Source organism: Strix uralensis, chromosome Z, assembly GCF_047716275.1.
Source record: "Strix uralensis isolate ZFMK-TIS-50842 chromosome Z, bStrUra1, whole genome shotgun sequence".
Lineage (NCBI taxonomy): Eukaryota > Metazoa > Chordata > Aves > Strigiformes > Strigidae > Strix > Strix uralensis.
In genome coordinates this window covers 445,035-468,491 of record NC_134012.1, presented here as the reverse complement: position 1 = coordinate 468,491, position 23,457 = coordinate 445,035, and the positions used below count along the sequence as shown (strand labels likewise).

The following is a 23,457-nucleotide window of genomic DNA, read 5'->3' as shown; positions in this document are numbered from 1 at the left end:
ACAAATAAAACATTTTAACCCATTGTTTGGTGTTGTTTCACCTTAATTTAACCCAACGGGATCACAGAACTTTTAGGACTCTCTGGCCTCCCAGTCCAGGTTGTAACAGAGCCTGGACATTGGCCATGCAAGGCAACCCCTTGCCTGCGGGCAGGGGTCTGCGCCACGGAGCCGACACAGCCAGCAGCAGCAAGACCCGTCCCCACACTCCCCGAGGGGCACAGGGAGGAGAGCGGGACCCGCTGCCGGTCCAGGAGGCAGACGGTGCGAAGGCTTTCCTCCTCCACGACCTGAGGAGTGTGTGACATTCAAGCTGTGGGCTTTGTCCCAGCCGATGAAAGAACTGCGCGGTGCTGGGGGGAGCAGCCGTGAGCAGAACAGTGGCCTGAGATGGGTGTTGGAGCACACCGCTGCGCGCGTTTCCAAAGCTGTGCCCAGAAATACGTGAAATCAGTTTTCCATGAACAATGTGCAGCCAGTGCAAATCGATCACAGGCTGTTTGCAAAAAAAATGAGCACAAAAGGGCACAAACGTGAGGGAAAGGCATTCGTTTTATAGAAGAATTCAAGTTTATAGCAGGGTTCTGTGGGGGAAGGTGGGCCAGGGTGCTTCTAGAGCACTGACTTTATGCCTTGGTTACTCGCCCATAACACAGAGACACTGTTTGCCACAGCCAGCCCTCAGCCTCAGGCTTCTGGATGCTGTCGAATGTCCCTCACACTCCGCACGTGCGGGTATCACATGCCGACACACGCACAGCTGCACCGTCAGGCACTGGGTGGCAAAACAAGGCACATAATAGGAGATGCCTTAATTCTGCCCTCCCCATGCACACAGCCTGACGCGGTCTTTCATGATACGACCCCACGGTGGGATCCCGGCCTCACCCAGTGCGTGCAGTGGGCGCTGTTCCTGAACAAAGACCTGCCTGATATTTTATTTTCCTGCCATCGTCCAGTGGTTGTCTTCTCTCTCAGCATTTTATGAGCCCTTCCCCAAAGACCAGTGTTCATTCCCTGTGGGTGTCTCTATAGAAGGCACAGCTTACAGCAGACATGAAAACTCAGCTGATGCTTGTCAAGAGCACAACATGTTTTGAGGTGAGAAATAACTCACGAGTCTCCATTTTATACAGGTGAACTAAGGGAAATGTTAAAGATGGAAAAGTAAAGGAAATAGATTGGAAGCACCCAAAGCAAAGGGTTTGGCAGCCATCAGCCAGCGCTCCCACATAGCCCATCAACATGTCAACCTACGTGAGGGCTGATGTACACTTTCCACCAGGCAAGCCCAAATTTTATCCAGAAAATGCATCAGGAGGACTCTGGGCAGCAGGAGCCAGCCTTCAGCTGGGGACTGAGCACGATGAGGCTGCAAATGCTTTGTCATGTAGGAGGGACCTGTCTCCCCATGCCACAACTCACCACAGCCGAGGGACTGTTCCCAGCACATGAATGAGGAGGAAGATATAGAGAGGAGCCACAAAATAGGGAGAACAAGTAACTTCCTTGTCTAGAGAACCGCAATTCTTCCAGTAAAATACCTGGAGTGCTCCTCAGATGAACAGCACAGGGTCATCAACAAGTTTTTGTGCTCAAATAAAACTAGTGACACTCAGCTGGCTGCTACTGAACCAAGTTTCTAATAAAATAGGTAACCAGCTACTACTAGACTTCTCCCCAGATCTCATCTCTTTGGGGAAGAGCATTTTTTCTTTATTTTCCTTGAGAGAAATCGCATCCACTGCTGACTTTTAGCTCCTAAAGTACCACTTCTGGGTTCAGCAGCACCCTGGACAGACAGATGCCAGAGGCAGATCTTGGTTTACTACAACAATCAATCGCAGGGACAACTCTCATTTTCCAAGTCACATCATTGATGTTCTCAGTATTTTCTTTCTCATTGATTTCTTTGGCCTTACTAATTGACCCGGACAGCTTCTCTGCTTTAGTTAAGTATCATCACAGCTTTCCTTGACTCACCAAGGAGATAAAACAAGACCACTTCGGTAAGGGTGGAGCTCATACCTCATCCTCTTGAACCAGAGCTAATCACGCAGAGCACACATGTTCATGTTGAAAGTTACACTTTACATGCCATCAAAAAGCAGAAGCCAACCCCAAGCAGCCATGAGCCCTTAACCATGGCCCAGCCTTCCAAAAGCAAACAACAAAGCGCCGACCTACATGAAAACAAACAACTACAAACTCCGTTTGTAATTAAACTTAAAAATGCCTAGGCAAGGCAGTTCTGCTAAGCACCTTTTGTACATGGTAATATCCCATTTCTCAGCATCTGTCTGACTTCCCAGAGCATGCAGAGAATACCCTGTTAACCAAATTAATAACAGCATATCTCCAATCTTAATAATCTGGCTGCACAGCCATTCTGGTTGCAGTTGCTTACGTGGACCCACCTGCCTCCACCGACAGCCAAATATCCCATATTTGACAATCAGGATAACACTTCAGCAACAGCCTCACTTGATTCTCCCATTCTTCCTATTAAACCAGTAAAAGTTTATCTCTGGATAAACATTCTGTCTCCCTTGAGCTACATTTCTGCATGACTCAGAGACTTCAGAACACAGAAACGAATAACAACCCCCTTCCACCACTGTCCTCTTCGTAACGACTTTCTTGGCGTATAAAAGTTTTGCAGGGACAGATCTAACACCACACAACTTCCAAGTGACCAACATCGAAAAGGCTGGCCATAGGAATGGGTGCAGTGCCTGTCCTCTCCGGGATCACCCGTGTTCAGATGGGATAACCACCATCTAGTGGTACGTGGAGGCCATTTCACCTTCCAGAGCCACCGCCTGCTTGGCTTTCCTAATGAGTTTTTCAAAAAATCACATCAACCTCAGCATCTTCCCCATATTTTTCCAGCTTGAGTTCAGATCTGCAGTGTTCCTCAGCAAACACAAACCGAGGAAACCACAAAACCAGCAGAAGCTGGTGAAAAACAAATGGCTCTATCAATGAAATAACAAATGACAGATGTGAGCTTAAAGGCATGAGAAATTTCTACTCTATGACTTCCAGCATAAGTAATTTGTCAAAAAATTTATACCAATATGTGTTCCTTAAACTGGAGCCACGATGGTAGGAGGCTGCCATGAGATAATCTCCAGTGGCCCTCAAATGCGTAGATTCCTCTAAGGGAAATCAGTATTTATCTGCAGTTTGAGAGTCCATCCACCTTGCTAAAAAGCAGGTCTAATATTAAGAACACTGCAGATTAACGGTCAAATACATTATTAAGTAGCAAGCTAGACAGATATTGGTGCTGACAGCAATATATGCATTTCCACCTCCCTCTCAGCAGCTAAATTAAAGGCTGCTGCCCAGGAAGAAGAAGAACACAGAGAGACACAGCTCATCAGTTTTTGCATGTGCTTCTGCACTGTGCCTGCAAAAATGGAACTTTCCCAAAAAATTAGTGCCAAGTCATTCTCAAACACGCTGCTAATCTGTAGGTGCAACTAATTTACCTCCACATACTAATTGGGTGTTTCTCTCAGCAAATGGCCAATTACATGCCTAATAAGCCATTTCTGGATACAAAAATCTAATTTGTGTGTACAATCATGCTACTATGAACTGAAACTAGGCGTTGAGTTTTGCAAGTCTTCTCCTTGTTACCTGCACAGCCTGCTTTTGATCTAACAAAAGCATCAGAAGCTGTGGCGCTCTTTAAGGACTCATTTGACGTAACGGGCCCAGATCAGGTGTAATTTCATACGCAAACACTTGCCAGTCTTTACACAACAAGCGTTTTCCTTCATTTTTTAATACTCAGTCTTTTATAGCTAATTGCACTTGGCTGAAGAGCTTGATACGACACGCGTTTCTCCGTGTTTTTCTACTGAGACTCTGAGAAGTGTTTGGTGATGTCCACCAAGCAGATCTCTGCCAGCAGAAAGAGTATCAGGAAACCATTGAACATTTGCAATAGTACCTGCTCTGGTTTGATGGGCTCAGTTGTTGTGAAAATGTCAGAATAATGTTGCCTCTCGAAGACTCGATCCAACACTTCTAGCTGCTGCTGGGTGAAAAGGTCTCCTCGCATCTGTTTCCGAAGAAAATCTCTGCCCGGGAGAGAATGGCCATTTGGTACTGGAGATTCCTGAATACCTTTCAAAGAGGAGAGAGAAGTCGGAGAGTAAGTAGGTATCGCAGTGATGAGACCTACAGAGGAGTGTCTCGTTCTATCCCTTGCACAGATGTGGGTACCAACATGCTGACACCGTGAAGACTCCTTGAGGGAAGGTTACAAGCAAGACACATATTGCTAGAGATGCACTGACCAGCCTTCCATTACAGCCAACCCTCCGCGCAATTTACCATCAATGATTTCACACGTCATTTAAGGGCAGGACAAAGGCTAACAGTCACATCTTTGCTCGCACCACTCTTACCGCACCCCCTGAGAACTTGTCTGGTTCATGGTCTGGATGCAGGAGGAGCGGGGGGGGTCAGCACACCGCCTGATGCTACAGCCACAGCCAACCCGGGTCAGCCCCGGCAGATCTGCTCTGCTCAGTCACTGCCCTTGCGCTTCACCCCCTTCCTACGGCACCTGCAAGTTTTGCTCAGCTCCATCCTGTGCTGTGCTCGGAGCTGTGGTGTGCCCACATCAGGCAGCAGGGACCCTCATCCCACACCTCATCCCGCTGCCAGCAGCTGGCCCAACAACCCGCGAAACACCAGCACGACTGGCACCGTGTTGAGATGGGATGTCCCTGGGGCTCAGAGTTACCACTGCAACACCCTCAGCAAGGCCTGATCCGGTGCGCTCTCCCAGCACCACAATTCCACTTCGTTTCTGAAGCTTATCAGCGTGACGAAAGCCTGGGGTCCAAGGCACGTTTTTCTCTCTCTCTTCCCTTTGGCAGAGATTTTTAGCAGAAGTCAGAAGTGACTGCCCATGGCTGAAAAGCCATGAGACAAGTTTGAGAAATGTTTAGACTGGCAGTCCGAAAAGACTCTTGCAATACAGGGGCTTGTTTCAATTTGCTTTTTGCAGATTCACAGTGGTTTTCTACTTTTCCTTCACCTGTCAGTGCTAGAAATGTATCTTTTATGCACTGAAAGCTGAGGTCTGCAGTATTCCCAGGACTCTGGGAGGTGGGACTCCAAGAAAACCAGTAAATATCAGATTTCTTCTCCAGATGGCAACACCGCACTAGACAGAAGGAGGAAATGTTTTAAAAATAGAATCTTGCTGCCAAGATTGTTTTGAGGAGCAGAATTCAAATGCATCCTTAACAACAAGATTTTCGCCAGCGGTGCAGTGGCTTACTTTCCAAGCAGTCTGCAGGAAAATAACATCCCTCAGACCTCCCCTGGTAGATTCTGCATCAAGTGTTTTGACAGCAAGGATCAGAGGCGACCTGTGCAAAGACACCCCACTGCTGTAGACACCAGTGTTGTCCCCAGACATGTGCTGGCCAGCAGTAACATGGGTGATGTACAGCGGACAAGAGTTTTCACAAAGGACTAATGATTTGAGATCATCCTTCAGCACAGCTGGATTTTGCAGAAAATGCTGTGTATCCAGAAAAACCAGGCTGCTCTAAGACAGATCTCTCAAACTGGGGGACCGACACACAGAAATACTTTTTCAGTCTAGATCACTCTCTGTAACAAACTGCTTACACTGAACAGGCATTTGATGTTAGCAACTAATCCTGGAAACTTCCTTTTAAATTTTAGTTCAGCAGTTTAGGCAACAACAGCTTCATATTTGCCTGTTTAGACAAAGTCTAAATCAAGAGTAGACAATGCTGGCTGTTGTAAAATTCAAGGATCAGTTTATTCCACACAGGAAAAAAAACTCTGAACCTGTCCTCTAATGGACAGTCTAAGTGTGTGCACAGAGGTGTGAAAAAATACAAAGGGATATAAGAAAGCAGTGTATCTTTAAATCTTTTTTTTTTTTTTTTTTTTTTTTTACTATTCTAAATCAAATAGTATCTAATAGACCTAGTGCTGGGTTTAGTCAACCATGGCTTATAAAATTAAAATTCTGGTTGCTAGCTGCATGGTAGCAAAAGGCCGGGGAGACCCTGTCTCTGGAGCACGGAAACGCTGGCTTTAAATTTCAGGTTAAACTAATGTTATTCACAATTTGGCATCGAAGTTAAAGCTTTATGCAGTTTTGGTCTAAAGGGGGTGATGAAAGGGAGTGAAATGATCCAAGACGTGGCATGACCTGGAAAATGTTCTTGGCGATGCCGGTACAGTTTGTGCATTGTTTATACACCCAGAGATCAGGTGTATAATGAGACCTCGTCGTATTTAAATACGGAGCAGCTGACCCACGTTTCACCAGCAGCACTTCTATTACGGAGAGCAGCTCTGGATTTTTTGGGGGTGAATACATTGAGGAAGAGGAGCCAGTCGAAGCAGAAGGGTGGCACAGCCACCTCCCGCCCCGGATCCAGGAGCACAATGCCCGGAGGGGTGGCTCGACCGTGTCCATCCACATCCTGAGAAATGGGAGGAAGAGGAGGAGATCTCCCCCCCTGCAAGGGAAATCCGCAGGCAAACACCGTGCCAGAGACCCGGGAAGGAGCCACGGCGCTGGCGAGACAGCAAGGGGTGAAATGGCATGGTGGTGTGGCTCTGGAGGGGGTTGGTCCCAAGGCCAGGATCTGGTTACCTGGCGCAGCCAGACCCCCCGCACCATCCACATGTCTCTGTTTGTCCCGAGAACCTGAGATCAGCCCCGGCGATGTGCTGGGATGAAGGAGCAACGCCCGCAGGGTTTGCTGCTGGGGAGGGACCTAGGGCAGGGATGGGGCCACCGGGATGGCTGACACTGCCCGGAGCATCCAGCACCTTTGTGAGAGGAGCCTGGGAACCACCCAGACCTCACTCACCCTCCTTATCGCTCCCTCTCCGCGCCCCGCGAACGAAGGGATAGCTTGTTCTTTTGCACTGTGTTTCCCAAACTCGGACTAATTGCAGGTAAGTGCTGGATTTCACCGCACAAGTAAAGGACTTTCTAGACACTGCACATGACACCTGAAAGTTCGTGGAGGTCTTTGGGATGCGTTTGGCTGTTAGACATTCTATAAATGTGAGATAATTACCATTAGCATTATGCGTTGTTTGAATACACTACAATATCTTCGATAATTAAAATACTGTTGGCAGGTTTGAAACAGTTTGGGTTATAAATAGGCTCCAGGGAGTGGTAAAAACATTTTTCATATAATCAATGCATCCACCTAGGAGGGTTATGTTTTGTTGACAGTAGCACTACGTGTGTACCTACCTACTCTGCAAAACAATTAGTTCCCAGTCCAATGGCATCTTTCCAGAAATGCTAATGAAGAGCACAGATATAATACTCCCCTTAACGCCAAAGAGGACATTCTTCCCAGACAAACATTTCATCCCTTATCTCTAGCAGGTGATGTAGACAGGACAAGATGGTGTGGGATCTGCTGGGGGGAACTGCCCTGTCCGGCGCAGCTTTGCATGGGGCAGGGTCCCAGCAACACCTCCCTGGCTCCGAATTCACTAGCGGGAGCCTGCCAGGTGTGGGAAAAAGCGATAACTTCTCACTCTGAACTGCACGGACACCTTCTTCCCTGTTTACATCTCACCCAGAAAACTGACTCGTGGTTTCACAACAAAAGCTGGGCACGCTCCTAAAGAAACTGGCCTGACTTGGACATAATGTTAATATTACACACTAGCCAAGATTTCCCATGACTAGCCAAAGTCTGAGCAGTCTAGGAAGAGTCAGGCACAAAACACATCTGAGAAGAGGTACCACGCACATCCTCACTGACAAAAGGCTGCCTGAATGGTGTGGATATCACCCAGAGATAATTAAGAGCAAGTTATTTTCTGAGAACCTAAGCAAATGGCAAGATCAGTTTAAAGAATTTGATAAATTGTGATCTCATTTTTTTTTACCATACTTTTACAGTTAAATTCTTGCCCATGACATGTTCTCTGAAACAGCAGAGAAATACTTGAAATTGCAAAATACATCTAAACCAGATGTTTAGCAATACTCACCATGTAACTCACGTGATTTAAAATAGAATTTTGCTTATACTAAGACTATGGGCCAAAATAAGGAGAGCAAATGACCCTAGATTCTACCTTCACAAAACACTAGAGCATGTTTAAAAGGCCTAAAGTTTAGTATTAAAAAAAAAGTCAAAATACAATAATACCAGTAAAAAACTCCAAAATGAAGAAAAAGATCAACTCCACCTTGCCTCTTTGTATTCAGAGAGGGACAACAGCACAATTTAATTACGGCGTTATGGAGCGTCACTGTGAAATAGCACAGGGCAGACCCTGCCCTGCCCCGAGTGAGCGTGGCTCCGCTCGAGGATCTCAGCCAGGTGACAGCAGCTGAGAAATGGGTGCCACCCGCCAATTCAGCCGGAATAGTCTTTCCAGTGTTATTAATAATCACGATGTACCATGAAGTGCACACCTCCATGGTACATCTGTCTGGTGCAGTGCTCTTGTGAAGAAAAAGAGAATCTTCTGGTTTCAGGTTTTCAGGTTGCTTTCTTTTTTTCAACAATGTGGTTTTACAGGGTTAATCAAGGAAGTAAATAGCTAGTACCATGAACAGCCCATATTCATAAAGGACATGGTTTCTGTCTCTAATTTGTACTGTCCAACTTCATTACTTGGTATCATACCTAATTACTCCACCTTATAGGGAAATGCAGGCTAATTAGGAAGGATGTTATTCACCACATTTAAAACATTATGAAGCAAATGAAATATTACCAGGAGGCAAAAAGGTGATTTGTTTCCTTGTAGCATGCCTGTAAATTAGTCCGGAGAAGATAAAGACTTTGTTTAATTACCATTTGGAAGGCTTTGTTTAAAACATAAACTGAATTTTCATGCCACCTTCTTGGGATTGTGTGCATCTGGCAGCCAGCAGCCTCATGCTCTTCCCAGGAAACGTTCGTTTCAGCACCACATACATGGTGAGAGATCTTTGCATTTACACTTTTTGAGTTTTCTACGCACTGTTATTTACTTTTTCAAAGGACAGTATCACTAAAAAGAAGCTTTATATTTTGAAGTGTATATAGCTGATCATTGCACAAATATTTTCAAGAGAAATCACTATGTTTCACAAAGATGGGTATGGGTTTTGCCGTAGATCAAAGTGAGAAAGAGGGGAAAAAAAAGATAAATCATCAGAGATCCAAAAATACTTTTCATTTGGAGAAGATATCAGGCCATTTCGATGGCACTGATAGAGTCTCTGCTCTGTCTCCATTACCCACTGAAGGCAGCCGGAGTCAGGAGCTGACTACGCTAGATTATATTCCCTATAAGATGGTCACCAATATATATATATATGATCTTCAACCTCTATTGATTGACCAATTTCACAAGCAAAGACTGGTGAAATGAAGCTGAAATGAACATCATGCTTTAACTCATTGAACCCATCAGGCCTGAGTTAATCTCACTGCCCACTGTCTCTGATAGAATTCAATTGATCAATCATGTTTCGGTGATAGTACCATTTCAGTGGCTTATTGCTTCTTCATTTCAAGGCTTGACCTGCTAGATATACTTGGGCCAGCTCTGCTCCTCCTAGAGACACAGGCAGCGCATTGTCCTGCCCCCAGTCTCAGAAAAACTCGGGGGGTTTTGCTGAATGCTCCCACCTTCACATTGTGTTTTTGCAGCTATTTCACTGATTTTGCAGCCAGGATGGGTGCAAGGACATGAGGAGCCCAAGTGGCCCAAGCCCCCTGTCCAGCGCCCGCCACCTCCCACGCCACACTGTCCCCCACTCAGACAAGCAGAGAAAATACCCATTTTCTGGCAAATCCATGCTCCATCCCCTGTGTAGGGCACAGGCTGCAAACCGGCTGCCCAGTGCATCCACAGACCGCATGGGAGAGGGGCTTGCCGAGGGGTCACCATGCTCATTGGTGATGTCCCACCCCCCATTTAAATGCACGGCCAGCCTGGATACACCCTGCTTGCCCCCAGTTCCTGCCCTTTGCTCCTGCACAGTCCCCCAGATCTGCCGGAGCCAATCCAGGCTCCGCAGCCACCTCAGTCCCTGCTGCCCTCACCCCAGACAGCATCAACAGGGGGGTCCCCAGCTCTGGGCAGGGTGTCTTCACCCTGTGCATGGTCTTGCAAATGAGGTTGCACCTCCTGGCTAGGCACGACGCTGCTGGCAGCACCTGTCTGGCACGTGGCTGCCCGGTGTCGGTACACCCAGTGCTGCCTTTGCCCCAGCTCCGGGAAATGTCAGAAGCAAGACAGAAGTGGCTGAGCTGCGTCAGTGGCCTGTCAGGGCTGCTCTTCCTAAAATGCTCAGCAGCACAGCGATTAGCACTTTTATCATCCACCAGCCACCTCTGGTCTTCCGCTGAGAAGTGATGGAGCTCCCCTCCGCTGTGAGACCATTTATCTCTGCTCTCCGGGACAGCGGGAGGTCCTCCCTGATGTACGAGCCAGAGCCGCGCTGCGTACCCACAAGATGTACAAGCTGGAGCCCTGCCTGCACACCCGTGAGCTGCCGCCCCGCAGCATTGTGGCACACCCAGGGTGCAGCTCCGTAGCTGCAAAGCTGCACCACCAAGCTGATTACGGGCATCGCCAAAAAAACCCCAGGGTTTTACTTCACAGAACAGACTTCCCGTGAGATTACAGGGGATCCTCATCTCCTCCCACTCCTGTGGTTTTAATCCCACAGCAGTCACACAGAAATTTTATTACGTATCTTTGTTTGTGCTAGGAAAGCCCTGCAGTCACCCCATCCCACATTCCCCTCAGGAGCGGCCAGCAAAGGCACAGTGGGACCTCGCACCTCGGCACCCTTAACGCTGGTGAACCTGCCAGCCTGCACAAACACTTGTGCAAATGGTGCCACTGAGTGGGACCCCCACTCGTGCACTGGCGCGGGCTGTCGGCAGGATGGGCTTTGTTCACGCTGCAATCTTCGTCTGTGGGCTGGGCTGCTGGGCTGCCCGCCAGCTCGGAGCAAGCCTTGCCATGCTGCTGCCCAGTGAGCTGCAGACTGACCTTGGCCTGGCTTGGGATCACTCTGTGGAGCAGCACTGCTTGTCGCCCAGACCACCCCACCCCTGCACGCCACCAGCCTCCATGCAGCACCCTTGAGGAGCCACGGTCACGGCCACTGGCCTCACCACGGGGCAGAGCTCATCTGAGGACAGCGGCTCGAGGGAGTGACGGAGCTGCTGTGGGTGTTGCAACTGCGCTTACAACGGAGTTTTATGTTTAAAAAGCAGCAAAAAATGATGTCAGTGGGGAATTTGGAAGTGCAGGGACAGAGATGCGAAGGAAGCGGCTGAGCAGGATGGAGTGGAGGCCCCGGGGCCGGCTCGCAGGCAGTGGGCAGGTGTAATCCCCCCCATGGCTTCTGGGGCCTCCGGGGACCGCAGGCGCCTGGACAAGCCCTTGTGGCAGCAGGACCCCTCGGCCATAGTGTAGGAATGGGCTTATAATTCTATAATATTTAAATGGAGATATAGCTGCAGTAACTATATATATAAAATAAGCCATGACAAGTTTATTAACAAATGATTGCAAGAAACTGATTGTTTTTCTAATCCGTTTTTGTAAGCTGCATGCAGCAGCAAGCTGTGGAGACGTGCACTTTATGTCATGCACTCCCAGCTGAAAGTGTGTTTTTAAATGGCTGTTAAAAGCTCATTGAAGCAATTTTAACATAGTTTATACCTACTTCCAAACCATGCCATAACACATCCTTTCATCATTTCTTTCAAAAAATCATTTCTAGATACACTTGAGTGACACAGACTAAAGCAGGCTGTAGATGGAATTGTGCTCTGCGTAGCTTTGGAAACACCAAACTTGCCTCTGGTTATGACCGACTGGGAGAGGAATTACACCTCCGAAAATCTGACGGGGGCGGTAGAACACGCAAACACAGCCCAACGGGGTCTGTACTCAGTACAGTAACTCCGGGGCATTTGTTATCCCGCTGGAGTGAAACACAGTGGACACCGGAGCAGAACGTGGACCCACGGCAGCCAGCGGGAAGGTTTCACACCGCAAGCAGCTGTTGTTGCACACCCCACAACAGCGACAGCCTGTGCGGGCCTGACAGAGACCACCAAGCTTCAGTCAGAACTAATATTTTCACACAAGCCTAAAACAGCAAAGCAAAATTCCCACTTAGCATCCTGAATTCTTCACGAAGCGCAATCTGGGAAACTTACCCAGAGAAAATAAAAGCAGTGAAGGGCTCACCCATGTCCCACCCGCTTGATGAGCCAAGCTTAGAAACACCCAGAGCACTGCTGCACCCCAGCAGGCAAACCCCAGACCCGCCCTTCCCGGGGAGGAAAGCCTTCCTAAGATCCTGAAGAAACACAGAGGACTCCCCAGCAGCCATGCTGCTTCTCCTAAACTGCAAACCCCCGACAAAACATTCAAACCGTACCACCAGCCTGGGACAAGGCCGGATTTACTGCATGCAAAGAGAGGGGAAGACCCCGGAGGATGCAGCTCCCTCCACCAGCAGCGTGGCTGCGAGCTGCAGAGGGATGCTGTGCGCCGTCCGACGAGCAGAAGGCATCCATCTGCACTGTCCGATTATCCACCAACAGCATTCACAAAAAGCTGTTAATACCTGCAGACTTTTCTTGTGCATAAATTAAATACAGCCTCAATTTACAAAATAAAGAACTGTGGCCTCAAGCCTGCAAATGTGCACGCTTGCAACGAAGCAAAGAAATGTCTCACCTGGATTAAGCATAATGGCTTATGGGCATAGTGCAAAACATCGGAATAAAACACTGTTATAAAATATAACGTAATAGGCACCTACAGGTTTTTACAAGTTACACAAAGTGCAAGTTTAACGGTATTTTTATATATTTTATCCACATGCATTAGTCAGGAGAAATTAACTTTTAAAGATCCTCCACAGCTGTACAATGTGAGTTTTTATGCCTCAGAAATTTCTGTTTACTTCTTACACCCAAGAGCTGCATCTGCATCCGACTTCCTTCAGCTGCACTTTCTGCCTGCCTGGCCACGGGCACGCTCTCCCACACTGCCCACGAGCCACAGGCATCCCCATGCCCGTGTCCTCGGCACTGTTTCATGCTTAAGCAGCACCCGGCACAGAGGCCAGGAGGCGAGCGCTGCCGGGCACGGCGCTGTTACCGCATCCATCCACCCGACACGGCAACAGGAGCGGAGCACGGCGCTTCCCCACGCTCTGCCCTCCTCCGAGAGGGCGTGGACGATGGAGAAGGTCCATCAAACCAGCTCCTGGAGGAGATGCTGAGGTGATTTCTGGATCCCACTGAAGTCGACCACTGCCGACCACCAGCGACGGGAGCATGGGTGGGTGGCGAGACGATGCCCGACCTGCACCCGTGAGCGGTTCCCCCAGGCCACCGCAGCACACATGACACAGTTTGCTGCCCGCAGCATGGTCCGGCAGCTCCCACGGCCGGGGAAGGTTTCCCACTGGTACCCAGGGGATGGCACCGATGGGACAATGGGACGGTGCAACAGGGAAGCCCTGGCATTCCCCAGCCCCCTCCTCCCAAAGGCAGGGTACAGGGCTGCTGCTGCCACCCCCGCTCTCCCACATCTGCCACTCGGGGGGTGCTGTGAGTGAACGGGGCATGTGGAGCGAGGTCCTGTGCACCAGCACCCACGGGTCTCAGCCCTGGTGTGAACGGGGTGGAGGCTGCAACGTGCCAACTTTCGGCAGCCCTCAGCACCCTCCTGTGCTCCCGCAACACCATGCCAGGTCTCAAGTGAGAAATTGAGCCACTACCATTTCTGACCCCCACCTAATTTCACACTGAGGAGGAGATGGAGGAAGAGGAGGCGAAGGACAGGGCACAAGGGGAGCAGTCTGCAGCCTCAGGCAGGCAAGGGGAGACCCTTTCACGGCAACCTTGACAGTCTTTTGCAGGTTGCTGTGGCATGAGACCCTGTTAGAGTCCCCAGCAGACCCAGGGACACGCTCTCACCCTCCCTGTGTGCCCAGCTCCATCCTGGGGGGTCTCCATCCGGCACAGGGGCATGGCCAGAGGCAGGTTGGGGTGGGGGAAAGGTGTTGCAGCATGTGCAAAGGCACGGAAAGTGTCACGTTGGGTGTTTTAACTGCAAAGGCAGTTAAACGTCATGTTTGTTTTCATTATCACTATTTTAGGTTTCTAAGTGCATTCATGCTTCTGCACTCTTGGCTTTTTCAAAACCGCAGAAGACATCAAAAAGCACACATTGGTATACATACACTTGAGGTCGTTGTCCTTCTGGTTCTCTTCTGGGGAGGCAGCTATGGAACATTTCTCACTACTCTGGTTGGCCTGGTTTATTCCCTAGCCAGTTGCAATTGTGTGAGCATTGCCACTTTGGACCCTGCCACCAAGTCCTTCAGTCTAAAGCCTGCCTCAGCAAGTTGGCCAGCTGCTCTCCGTAATTTTTGAGAAGTCATGGAAGAAGAGTGAAAGAAGACTGGAAGAAGACTAATGTCACCCCCATCTACAAGAAGGGCTTAAAGGAGGATTCAGGAAATTATGGGCCCATCAGTCTTATTTCAGTCCCTGGGAAAGTTATGGAACAACTCCTGAGGACCATCCCAAGTCAAATGAAGAACATGACTGGTAAAAGCCATCACAGATTCACCAAGGGAAAATCATCCCTGACAAACCCGATCGCCTTCTACAACAAAGTGACCTGTTCAGCTGATGTGGGGCAAGCGGTGGACATTGCCTACCTGGATTTCTCCAAGCCTTTCAATACAGCTCCCCACAGCCGCCTCCTCCTCCAGAAACCAGTGCATTATGGCCCAGACAAGTGTCCATGCAGTGGGGGTGGAACTCGCTGTCCAGATGCACCCAGAGGGTGGGGGGAAATGGCTCCTTCTCAAACTGGCAACCTGTCACAAGTGGGGTCCCCCAGGATTGATGTTAGGCCCAACGCTGTTTAATATGTCCATAAGAGGATGATGGGATCAGCTGCACCCTGGTGAAGTTTGCTGGCAATACCAAACTGAGTGGGGAAGTGGACACTGAGGGACGGAGAGCCACCCTGCAGGATGACCTGCACAGGCTGGAAGAGGTGGCTAACAAGGACCTTATGAAGTCCAAGAGGACAAGTGTAGGGTCTTGCACCTGGGAAAACATCATTCAGGAGTGCAGCACAGGCTGGGATCTACCTGGCTGGGGAGCAGCTCTGGGGAAAGGGACCTGGGGTGGACAACAAGCTCAACATGAGTGACCAGCCAATGGGGTGCTGGGTTACATCAACAAGGGCATCCTCAGCACAAGTAAAGAAGTTGTTATCCCACTCTACTGAGCACTTGACAGGCCATACCTGGAACACTGTGTTCAGTTTTTCTCCCCGGTACTCAAAAAAGCTGTGGCCAGGCTGGAGAGGGCCCAGAGAAGGGCCACAAGGATGATCAGGGGACTGGGCAGCCACGTGAGGAAAGGCCGAGAGAACTGGGTTTGTTCAGCCCTGAGAAGAGAAGGCTGAGGAGAGACCTTGTCACCATGTTCCAGTATTTAAAGGATGACCACAAAGAAGATGGAGACTAAGGAGTCACATGGAAAAGACGAGGGGTAACGGGTGCAAGTTACTTCTGGGGAGATTCTGATTGGACACAGGAGGAAAATTTTTCACCATGAGAACAATCAGCCACTGGAATAATCTCCCCAGAGAAGTGGTGGATTCCCCAACATTGGACAGTTTTAAGATTCAGATGGATGGGGTCCTGGGCTTGTCTAGACCATGCTTTTGCTAAGAAAGGTTGGACCAGCTGATCTCGGAGGTCCCTTTGAACCTGGGATTCTATGGTTCTATGAAAAAGGCAGTGGGTGACCCAAGAAAAATGCCATCTCCCTGTATATGTATTTTATGGTTCTGCCTTAAGTGTTCTGATGCACTGGACACGGAGCCAAATTAATCAGCCAACATTTTACTTCTAAGGAAAAACAGTGTAGCTCTTTGCAAATTACGGTAATCAATTAGTGTCATCTAAACATTAATTATTTATCCTGCAGTAAACTCAGCAATCTAGAGTACAAGTCCCCCGGCACTGTGCTTATCAGAAGGATGCCCTTATCAAGTGTGGGAGAATCTCACTGCACGTGTTTCTGTTATTTCAAAACCTGCTCTCATTCAGAGGGAGGCTGAGCAGGTCACTTTTGGGGCTGCATCACAGGAATTCTGCCAACGATCTCTCAAGTGGGTGAGCCTGTTCCTGCAGCTTCACTTGTGACAAACACGCCGGGAACAGCCCCACCACTCCACCAGCTGAGACTGGCCTCTCACTCACGCCCGCACCAGCTTTCCTAAGCTCTCTTATTCCCCTCCCAGCTAATGGGATAACTCCTCCAGGAAAAATAAAAAGTTTTTTTAAAAAAAGAATAAAAATATGTGGCTAGAGCTGGGCAAATGATTTTTGAAGACTGCTGTACCTGAATGTTCCCTCTCCGTTCCCAACAGCCAGCTGTTGGCAAACAATATTTTCAATGAATCAGTCATGGTGGTCTGAGAGCGTGGCAGATGCAGGTCTGGCCTCCCTGGGTGTGCTCGGTGCAGGGTGATGTGATTCTGACTGCTCTGCAACCTGCAGCAGCAGGGGAATTTTTCAGAGTTTTTCTTCTGTAGGAAAACACTGATTGACTGAAACTGAATCTTGCTTGCAAGTGGGGATCATTTCTAAAGAACTGCATGACACAAAGCCCAGCTGGGGAAAATCCAGAATGTGTTGAGAGAGACCATCCTGAGACTTTCAGATGAAAGTTATTTTAGCTTCAAAATCATGTGTTTCATCAGTTCAAAATCATTTTAGTGTTTAAATATAAAGTAATCAGCTTACATAGAATCACAGAATCATTGAGGTTGGAAAAAACCTTAAGATCATTTACTCCAACCATTAACCCCACACTGTCAACTCCACCACTAAACCCTGTCCCTAGGCGCCACGTCTACACGTCTTTTAAACACCCCCAGGGCTGGTGACTCCACCACTGCCCCGGGCAGCCTGTTCCAATGCTTAATAACCCTTTCCATGAAGATATTTTTCCTAATATCCGATCTAAACCTCCCCTGGTGCAACTTGAGGCCATTTCCTCGCATCCTATCATCTGCCTTTATGTATCTATCTTTATACATGCAGAAGTATTAAAAAGTAAGCAAGCCTCACTCCTCACGACTGACCAAGCCCCTCCTCGCCTGCCACGTGCTCCTGTTTCAGGAGCATCCTCTGGCCCAGACGGGTCCCGCTCCGGCGTGTCGTGCAGTTTACTGCATTGCTGTCCGTGCTCATGGTGCAGCACATTGCATGGAGTGTTAGGATGCTTTCCGAGGCATTCTCCTCATCGCCAGTGCAAATGTTCCTGCTCCAAGAGACTGGGCTGCGGCTCTGCACAACCAGGGCAAGGGAACACATATTTAAAAAATATCAGTGCTTTAGGTGTAAGCAAACTCTTCAAATTATTTTCTACAACTTGTGCAAGGCATGATTATCCTCCATTGTAGCTTTTGTCTAAAATGCTTTGCAAAAGAAAAAGTAGAAATATTTAGGGCGAGTTGGCAGGCTTTTTAAGGCAAATTAGTTCTGATTAATAAAAAACTGAAAATAACTCCAACTTTGTACTTTGTACAAATAGTTCAGTAAAAGACGAGCACTTTCCCTTTAGAAACATTTACAGAATCTCTAGGAGGGGCTCATTATAATTTTTCATGGGTTTACTTCCCCAACTCTCTTCTTGACTTTATTCCCTTTAGAGAGAAAGGAAGCACACTCGGGATGCACACTGCCTGAATTTTTTTTTCCTTACACACGTGCACGTGCATGTACGTAAACATTTACACGTAGCCACGGGCTCCTCACAAGGCGTGCTCTGCTGACCCAGCTAAAGCTCGTGCCGACAAGACGACACCGTGCAGAGTTCACAGAAATGGCTGGCTCGCACCACTCTGCTTCCGGGTGAGATCTCTGAAAGTGACTTTGTTTTTTTATGTAAAAGAACAGGAAAGAAAGAAAACTTGCAACGTGTGAAGCTAACACCCTTGGGAAGGTGCCCCGTGCCTGGGGGCTGCCCGCCGGGCTCCGACGCCTCCCCATGCCACCAGAACGCGGGCACCAGTCGTTACCATAACACACTCGATTGTTCTCAGCGGTGCTCCGGCAAATAAAGCCATTAATTACGGTCTCTCCCTCAGCCGCCGTTGGCTGGAGCGGCAATCAATGCGCAACCCCTCATTGCCTGCTCTCGGGGAGCGGAGACAGATGCCATAAAAATGATCCGCAGCCCGCGCCGAGCCCCGCCAGCGCGGCGGCAGCAGGCTGTGCCCGGGAACGGCCGCCACGCTGCTTCGACACGCGATGCCGTATTTATTTGGCCTGCCGCAGCCGTGGGGGAAGGCATCCCATTAAGCGATTATTTTTTTCTTATAACGTCAATTTACTTATACTGATTGGCTTCCTGCCGCCAAATATCAATTAAATTGCAAATGCCTGCTGAAGCTTATTTTCTGTCTCTTTCTCTTTCCCCCCATTTCCCTTTCTTCTTTCTCTCTCCCCTTCTTTTTAAGACAGAGAGAGAGAGAGAGAGAACCCTATGTTCGAACATAATTTAATTTATTTCCCTTTCCATATCTCAAAGGAAAATCTATATCTCCCCCTGGAAGGCCATTTGCCCTCTGTTATTGGGAGCTGAGGTATCACAGCACTGGGCAATTTGTTTCAACCGACTATCGGCAGCCCATCAGGACTCCTCAGGACCTCTGCTATCTCAATGCAATTGTACCTGGTATTGCCATTTATGATTTAATAGCTGCCAGAACCCACTGGACGGCCGGGTTTCGGTTCTCACACAGCATGCCCACCCCACTCCCCGTCACGGCGGCTGCCTCCTCTGCCCATCAGCTGCTGACAGAGATCTCCACTCATCCGCCGATAGCTCATGGCACCTGGAGGATGACCAGGAAGTGCCAGCGGCCACACCAGAACGAAGAGGCAGGTGCTAACCCATGATGAAGAGGTGAAGCCCCTCGTCTGCCCACGCCGCCTTCGACATGTGGGACCACCCCAGGAGAAGCAGGGGAGAGCACAAGCCCGTGAAAACGGCCCAACAAAATCAGTTGCAACCTCTCCGGACGTGGAGGGAGCCCTTGCATACGTATCCCCGTCACTCCCCTGTGTTGTGCACACACACTCGGTCTATGCCTGGAGCACGGGGCACACAGAGGTACAACGTCATGGCAAACACGTCCCCACGCATGCACGTTCCTCCAGCTAAGCACGACACCCACCAACGGATCACATCAATCCGAAAACAGTCATTGCTCTGCCTGTCAGGCCACCGCTTCTCTTTTGTTGGGGTGGTGTCAGAGAGGATTCCTGAGAGATCCAGATGTGGCTTCCTCGGACAACAGGTCCTCTGAGGGCAGGAGGGGCTCCCTGGGACACCCGAATATGAGCCGGCACGGCTCACGGGGGCGGGCCTGAACCGGGTCTTCATAAACCTAGCTCCAAGCCTTGGCTCTTCCACAGCCTTGCCAGCAGCCCATAGCAAGACTTTTCCAGCCACTGGTGCCTCAGTTTCCCCTCTGGTGAAGTGAGGACGCTCTAACTGAACACATCATAATGTAGCAAAGATCTCCTATCAGCAAAGTCCCACCCATTATAAATTGTCTGTAACGCATCCAAAAATTCTTTGGCACCTTAGAAAAAAGCAGGTGTGTTTATTGTGGGCTTGTCAGCTACCAGGGCAATTGCCACGGTGGTTGTAACTATCTCCACAACAAGGCTCTGGACAGAAGCTGTATGGGTTTAGCTAAGGCTGGTTTAAAAATCTTGGCCCACGTATTTGAATGACTTATTCAGAAAGAAAGAAAACAAGCTACGGGGAGCACACCAGCGTGCCTAGAACTATCTCTGTGCTTGTGTACGCTGATATACTACATGTATAAGCGTGCAGAGTGACCATCTATACTCCATCTGTCCATCCATGCAGCTATTCCCTATGCAGAGATGCTCATAAAAAAATATCAAGGGTAATAGGAAAGACCTCTGCACCCTTTGCAATGGTGATTATTGACTGGTTCACTCAGTGCCTGACGGAGATAGCGTGATTGCCTGGGATGTACCTTGCAGGTTTCTAAACAGAAGGCTCCAGAATCAATTTTGTGGTAACTGGTTAGATGTGACCGGCTTACAAACTCAGCATGGGCATCAGGAAGCAAATTCAAGCAGCACCATTACTTTTTTTTAAATATCAGAGGTGAGGAAAGCCTCCCGGCTGGGCGAGCCACAGGACAGAACAGAGATTAACAATTTGGGCTCATTTTCATCTCCAAGGTGACAAACGGGTGCACAGCAGGCGCGGTGCTGTGGCTGGCGGTGCAAGGCTCGCAGCTTGCACGGGAAGATTTGTGTCTCTCCAGAAGTGAGGACAGCGCTGGCAGCTTCAGCAGTGTGAGACAGGTTTGGCCGGCGATCACCACCTCCACCGCGGCCCAACGTCTCGCTCTGCTCGCCGACGATGTGTGGAGGGCAGCCCCGCCGGCTGTGCCCAGCTTCCCCTGCCCAACAGTGCCACCAGCAACTCCCACAGCCCCCACTTTGCTGGAGGAAACACCACAGAAGAGGGGGGTGGATGGAGGAGGTGAGCATCTCAGGAAGCTTGGCAAGAACTTGTCCTTGGTGGCCACTGTCGGCTGGGGTCGTCTCCCACCCCAGCAGTGGCCAGGGGACCCACGCGTGGATACCACACCGCCAAACAAATTTTTCACCCGTGGAGTGGTGAAGTAGCAACAGTTTCATACTCTGGAGTCAAGTCACCGGTTCAACGGCTCTGTTTTCATCCACGGCATCCTAAGAGGGAGCGTACGCGGGAACTTACCTTGGCTGTGACAGGGCTCTGGAAGGGTGACCTGGCAAATGGGAAGAAGGCCAAGAGGTCCCAAAGGTTTACGCTGATTTAACCAGACACTAACTTCCTGGGGAACCACGGACAGATTTCTCAGCATCCCCACACCCTGACCTCCCTTTTTAAAGCAAACGGGCCCACTAAGGTGTTGTGGTGATCAAACCTTCTCTGCACATGGAGGGAGAGGGAGAACGGGTAAACCTGAAGAATTACACAAATTCAAAACTCAAAGCCACACACCTAAACAGTTCCAAAAAAAACCTTCCTTGGATTCAGACGTGTCTATAATTATGTTCCTCCCATCCTGGGAGTGGCCCACAGCAGGCCTTGGCCACTCTCCCCATTTCCAGCCAAGGTCATGGCGGATGAGGACTGTTCTTTGAACCCCCAATGGGGGCCAGGTAGGAGAAGACAGGCTCTGCTGTGTCACAAAACCTCACTCTTCCAGAAATGCCACCTCCTGCATCCTCCTGCCTGAGAGGAAACCTGGGCAAGAACGAGGAGAGACAGCTGTGTGCCAGTTCTCAGGGAAGCAACTGGAAAACTGAGGAATCAGAGAAGGAAAAACCCGCTACATGACTATTTCTTATTAGTCGACTTTCAGAAAAAAAAGTCAGGCACTGTCAAGCATGAAATATTATTGGGACAATAGAGATGGAATTGCCACTGCTGACAGTAATGTTTACAAGGGCATCATGTGTCGATGCTGCACAGCATGAAACCAGCAGCCCCGTCTAGCTCTGTGAATTGTAACAAGAGACAAAATGTCCCATCTGGGACAGGTAGGAATTGTACCACCAAAAATAACCACTCAGGTGTAAAATCCATTACAGGCGGACGGGAGGAAATGCAGAGGAGCCCTGTTGGCACGGCAGGAGGCTCCTGAGCTCTCTCCAACCGCAGGAGCTAGCGAACACGGTCTCTGAGCTGGGGAGACGAGTTGTTGCTTGGTTTGGGAGCTTCCCTTCACCCCCTGCCAAGCATGGGCCGAGCAGAGGGAGCAGGAACGCACCCACCCCCACTGTGCTAGGCTCCGACCCCAAACCAGTGGGCATTGCCAAAGGGTTTGCAGTTAACACACAAGATACTGCACCAGCTGCCTGTGATCAGGCACGCACTTTGAGCCCTTATATCAGATCGTCAAGAGATCAGTGCCACATCTGAAGGATGTGAATTTTTCACAAGCCTCCACCACAAAATGTGTCCAACTCCAATGAACCGTATTCAGGGTGCTCAGGCAGCTGCAGCCCGCCAGGCCCTATGACAACTGCTCGTTATGAGACCTTCCAAAGAATGATCTGACATGCAAATGGCCCAGAGACAGCAGCTGCAGAAAATTATATTGCAAGGAAAGCGAAACCAGAAGGAATACCTTGACCACAAAGTCCAACAGTAATTGCTCAGAATTACGGGGTGGGGGGCTGGAGAGTGTTTAGTCAATGTAAGAGGTTCTGGTGTCTTCACCTGAAATGCTCAGCCACCACGAAGCCTTCGACGTGCGTGCTTGTGCACCACCATCTCACAGCTCCTCTCTCAGGGCTGCACCTTCTCTCTCTCATGACGCACCGACGCAGGTGATGAGGTGATGTACCACCAGAAGCAGTGGCGTGGAGGCAGAACCAGGTCCTGCTCCCCAGGGCAACGCAACAGCCTACCAGGCCAAACCCAGTGCCCCACCAGTTACTGCTGCAACAAGGAGAAACCAAGCTCTGCCGCGTGAGATGGCCACCGCCCAATGAAAGTTGTTCTTCCAGACATCTCTGAAAGGTGGCTTTCTTCACTTTTTTGACTAAAAGTTGATGTGACTTGTGTAAAGCATCAGAAAGAAGCACCTTCCCCCCGTGATGCCATCGTTCCCACAAGAACATCATCCCTACAGCAGGTGGCCTGCTCTGCTCATCAGCATCTCTGAAGTCCTACAAGGGATATCTTTCCTCCAGCTCTGTGCCTGCTTGCAAGGTGTTGGAGTACCACAACAACAGGGCTGCAGAAAGTTTCTGAACAAAGTAAGTGCTGGCAACAGCCACACATCCTTACCCAGCCTGCAACCAAAGAAATTCAAGAGAGCAGCAGACGCAGTCTTCAGACATTTCACTGCTTCAGCACCCCGGTACGTGGCTACAGGGAAGCTGTGTTATGAAAATGGAGCGTTCATGTGGCCAGAAAACCATCATGTTTTGTTGATGTTATTCCCTGACAGATTTACAACACCCCAACCTCTGCTGTAGATGTCTCTTTTGCCACGCTACAGATCAGCCAGATCAGTGCCCAGCTGGGTAGGAGATTTTAACTGGATTTCCTTTCAACGTGAGACACCTCAGCTAAAGATCCTTGGACTGTGACTTCCACCTGTAACGTGGAACTGCAGCAACAAAGGAAAATCAGTTTCCTGCTAGAGCCATGACCCTAAAGTAATTACCATAGGTATATTTTGTCTACAAATACCCCTCAGCAGATTCTCAGAGGAGATGAAACACAAGGAAACTCCACACTTAAGTCTTCTAGGCATCTGCCAGAAGAAAAGACA

At 49.3% G+C, this 23,457-nt stretch overlaps 1 protein-coding gene across 2 annotated transcripts in view; it reads right to left on the bottom strand.

The window, feature by feature from the left end:
• Nucleotides 1–23,457, bottom strand: part of PAX5 (paired box 5) — a 136,840-nt gene that overhangs the window by 84,885 nt on the left and 28,498 nt on the right. For both annotated transcript variants that reach the window (XM_074856358.1, XM_074856356.1), the window contains exon 6: nucleotides 3,965–4,140. In XM_074856358.1, the coding sequence (XP_074712459.1) occupies nucleotides 3,965–4,140 (176 nt within the window). The remainder of the gene's footprint in view (nucleotides 1–3,964; nucleotides 4,141–23,457) is intronic.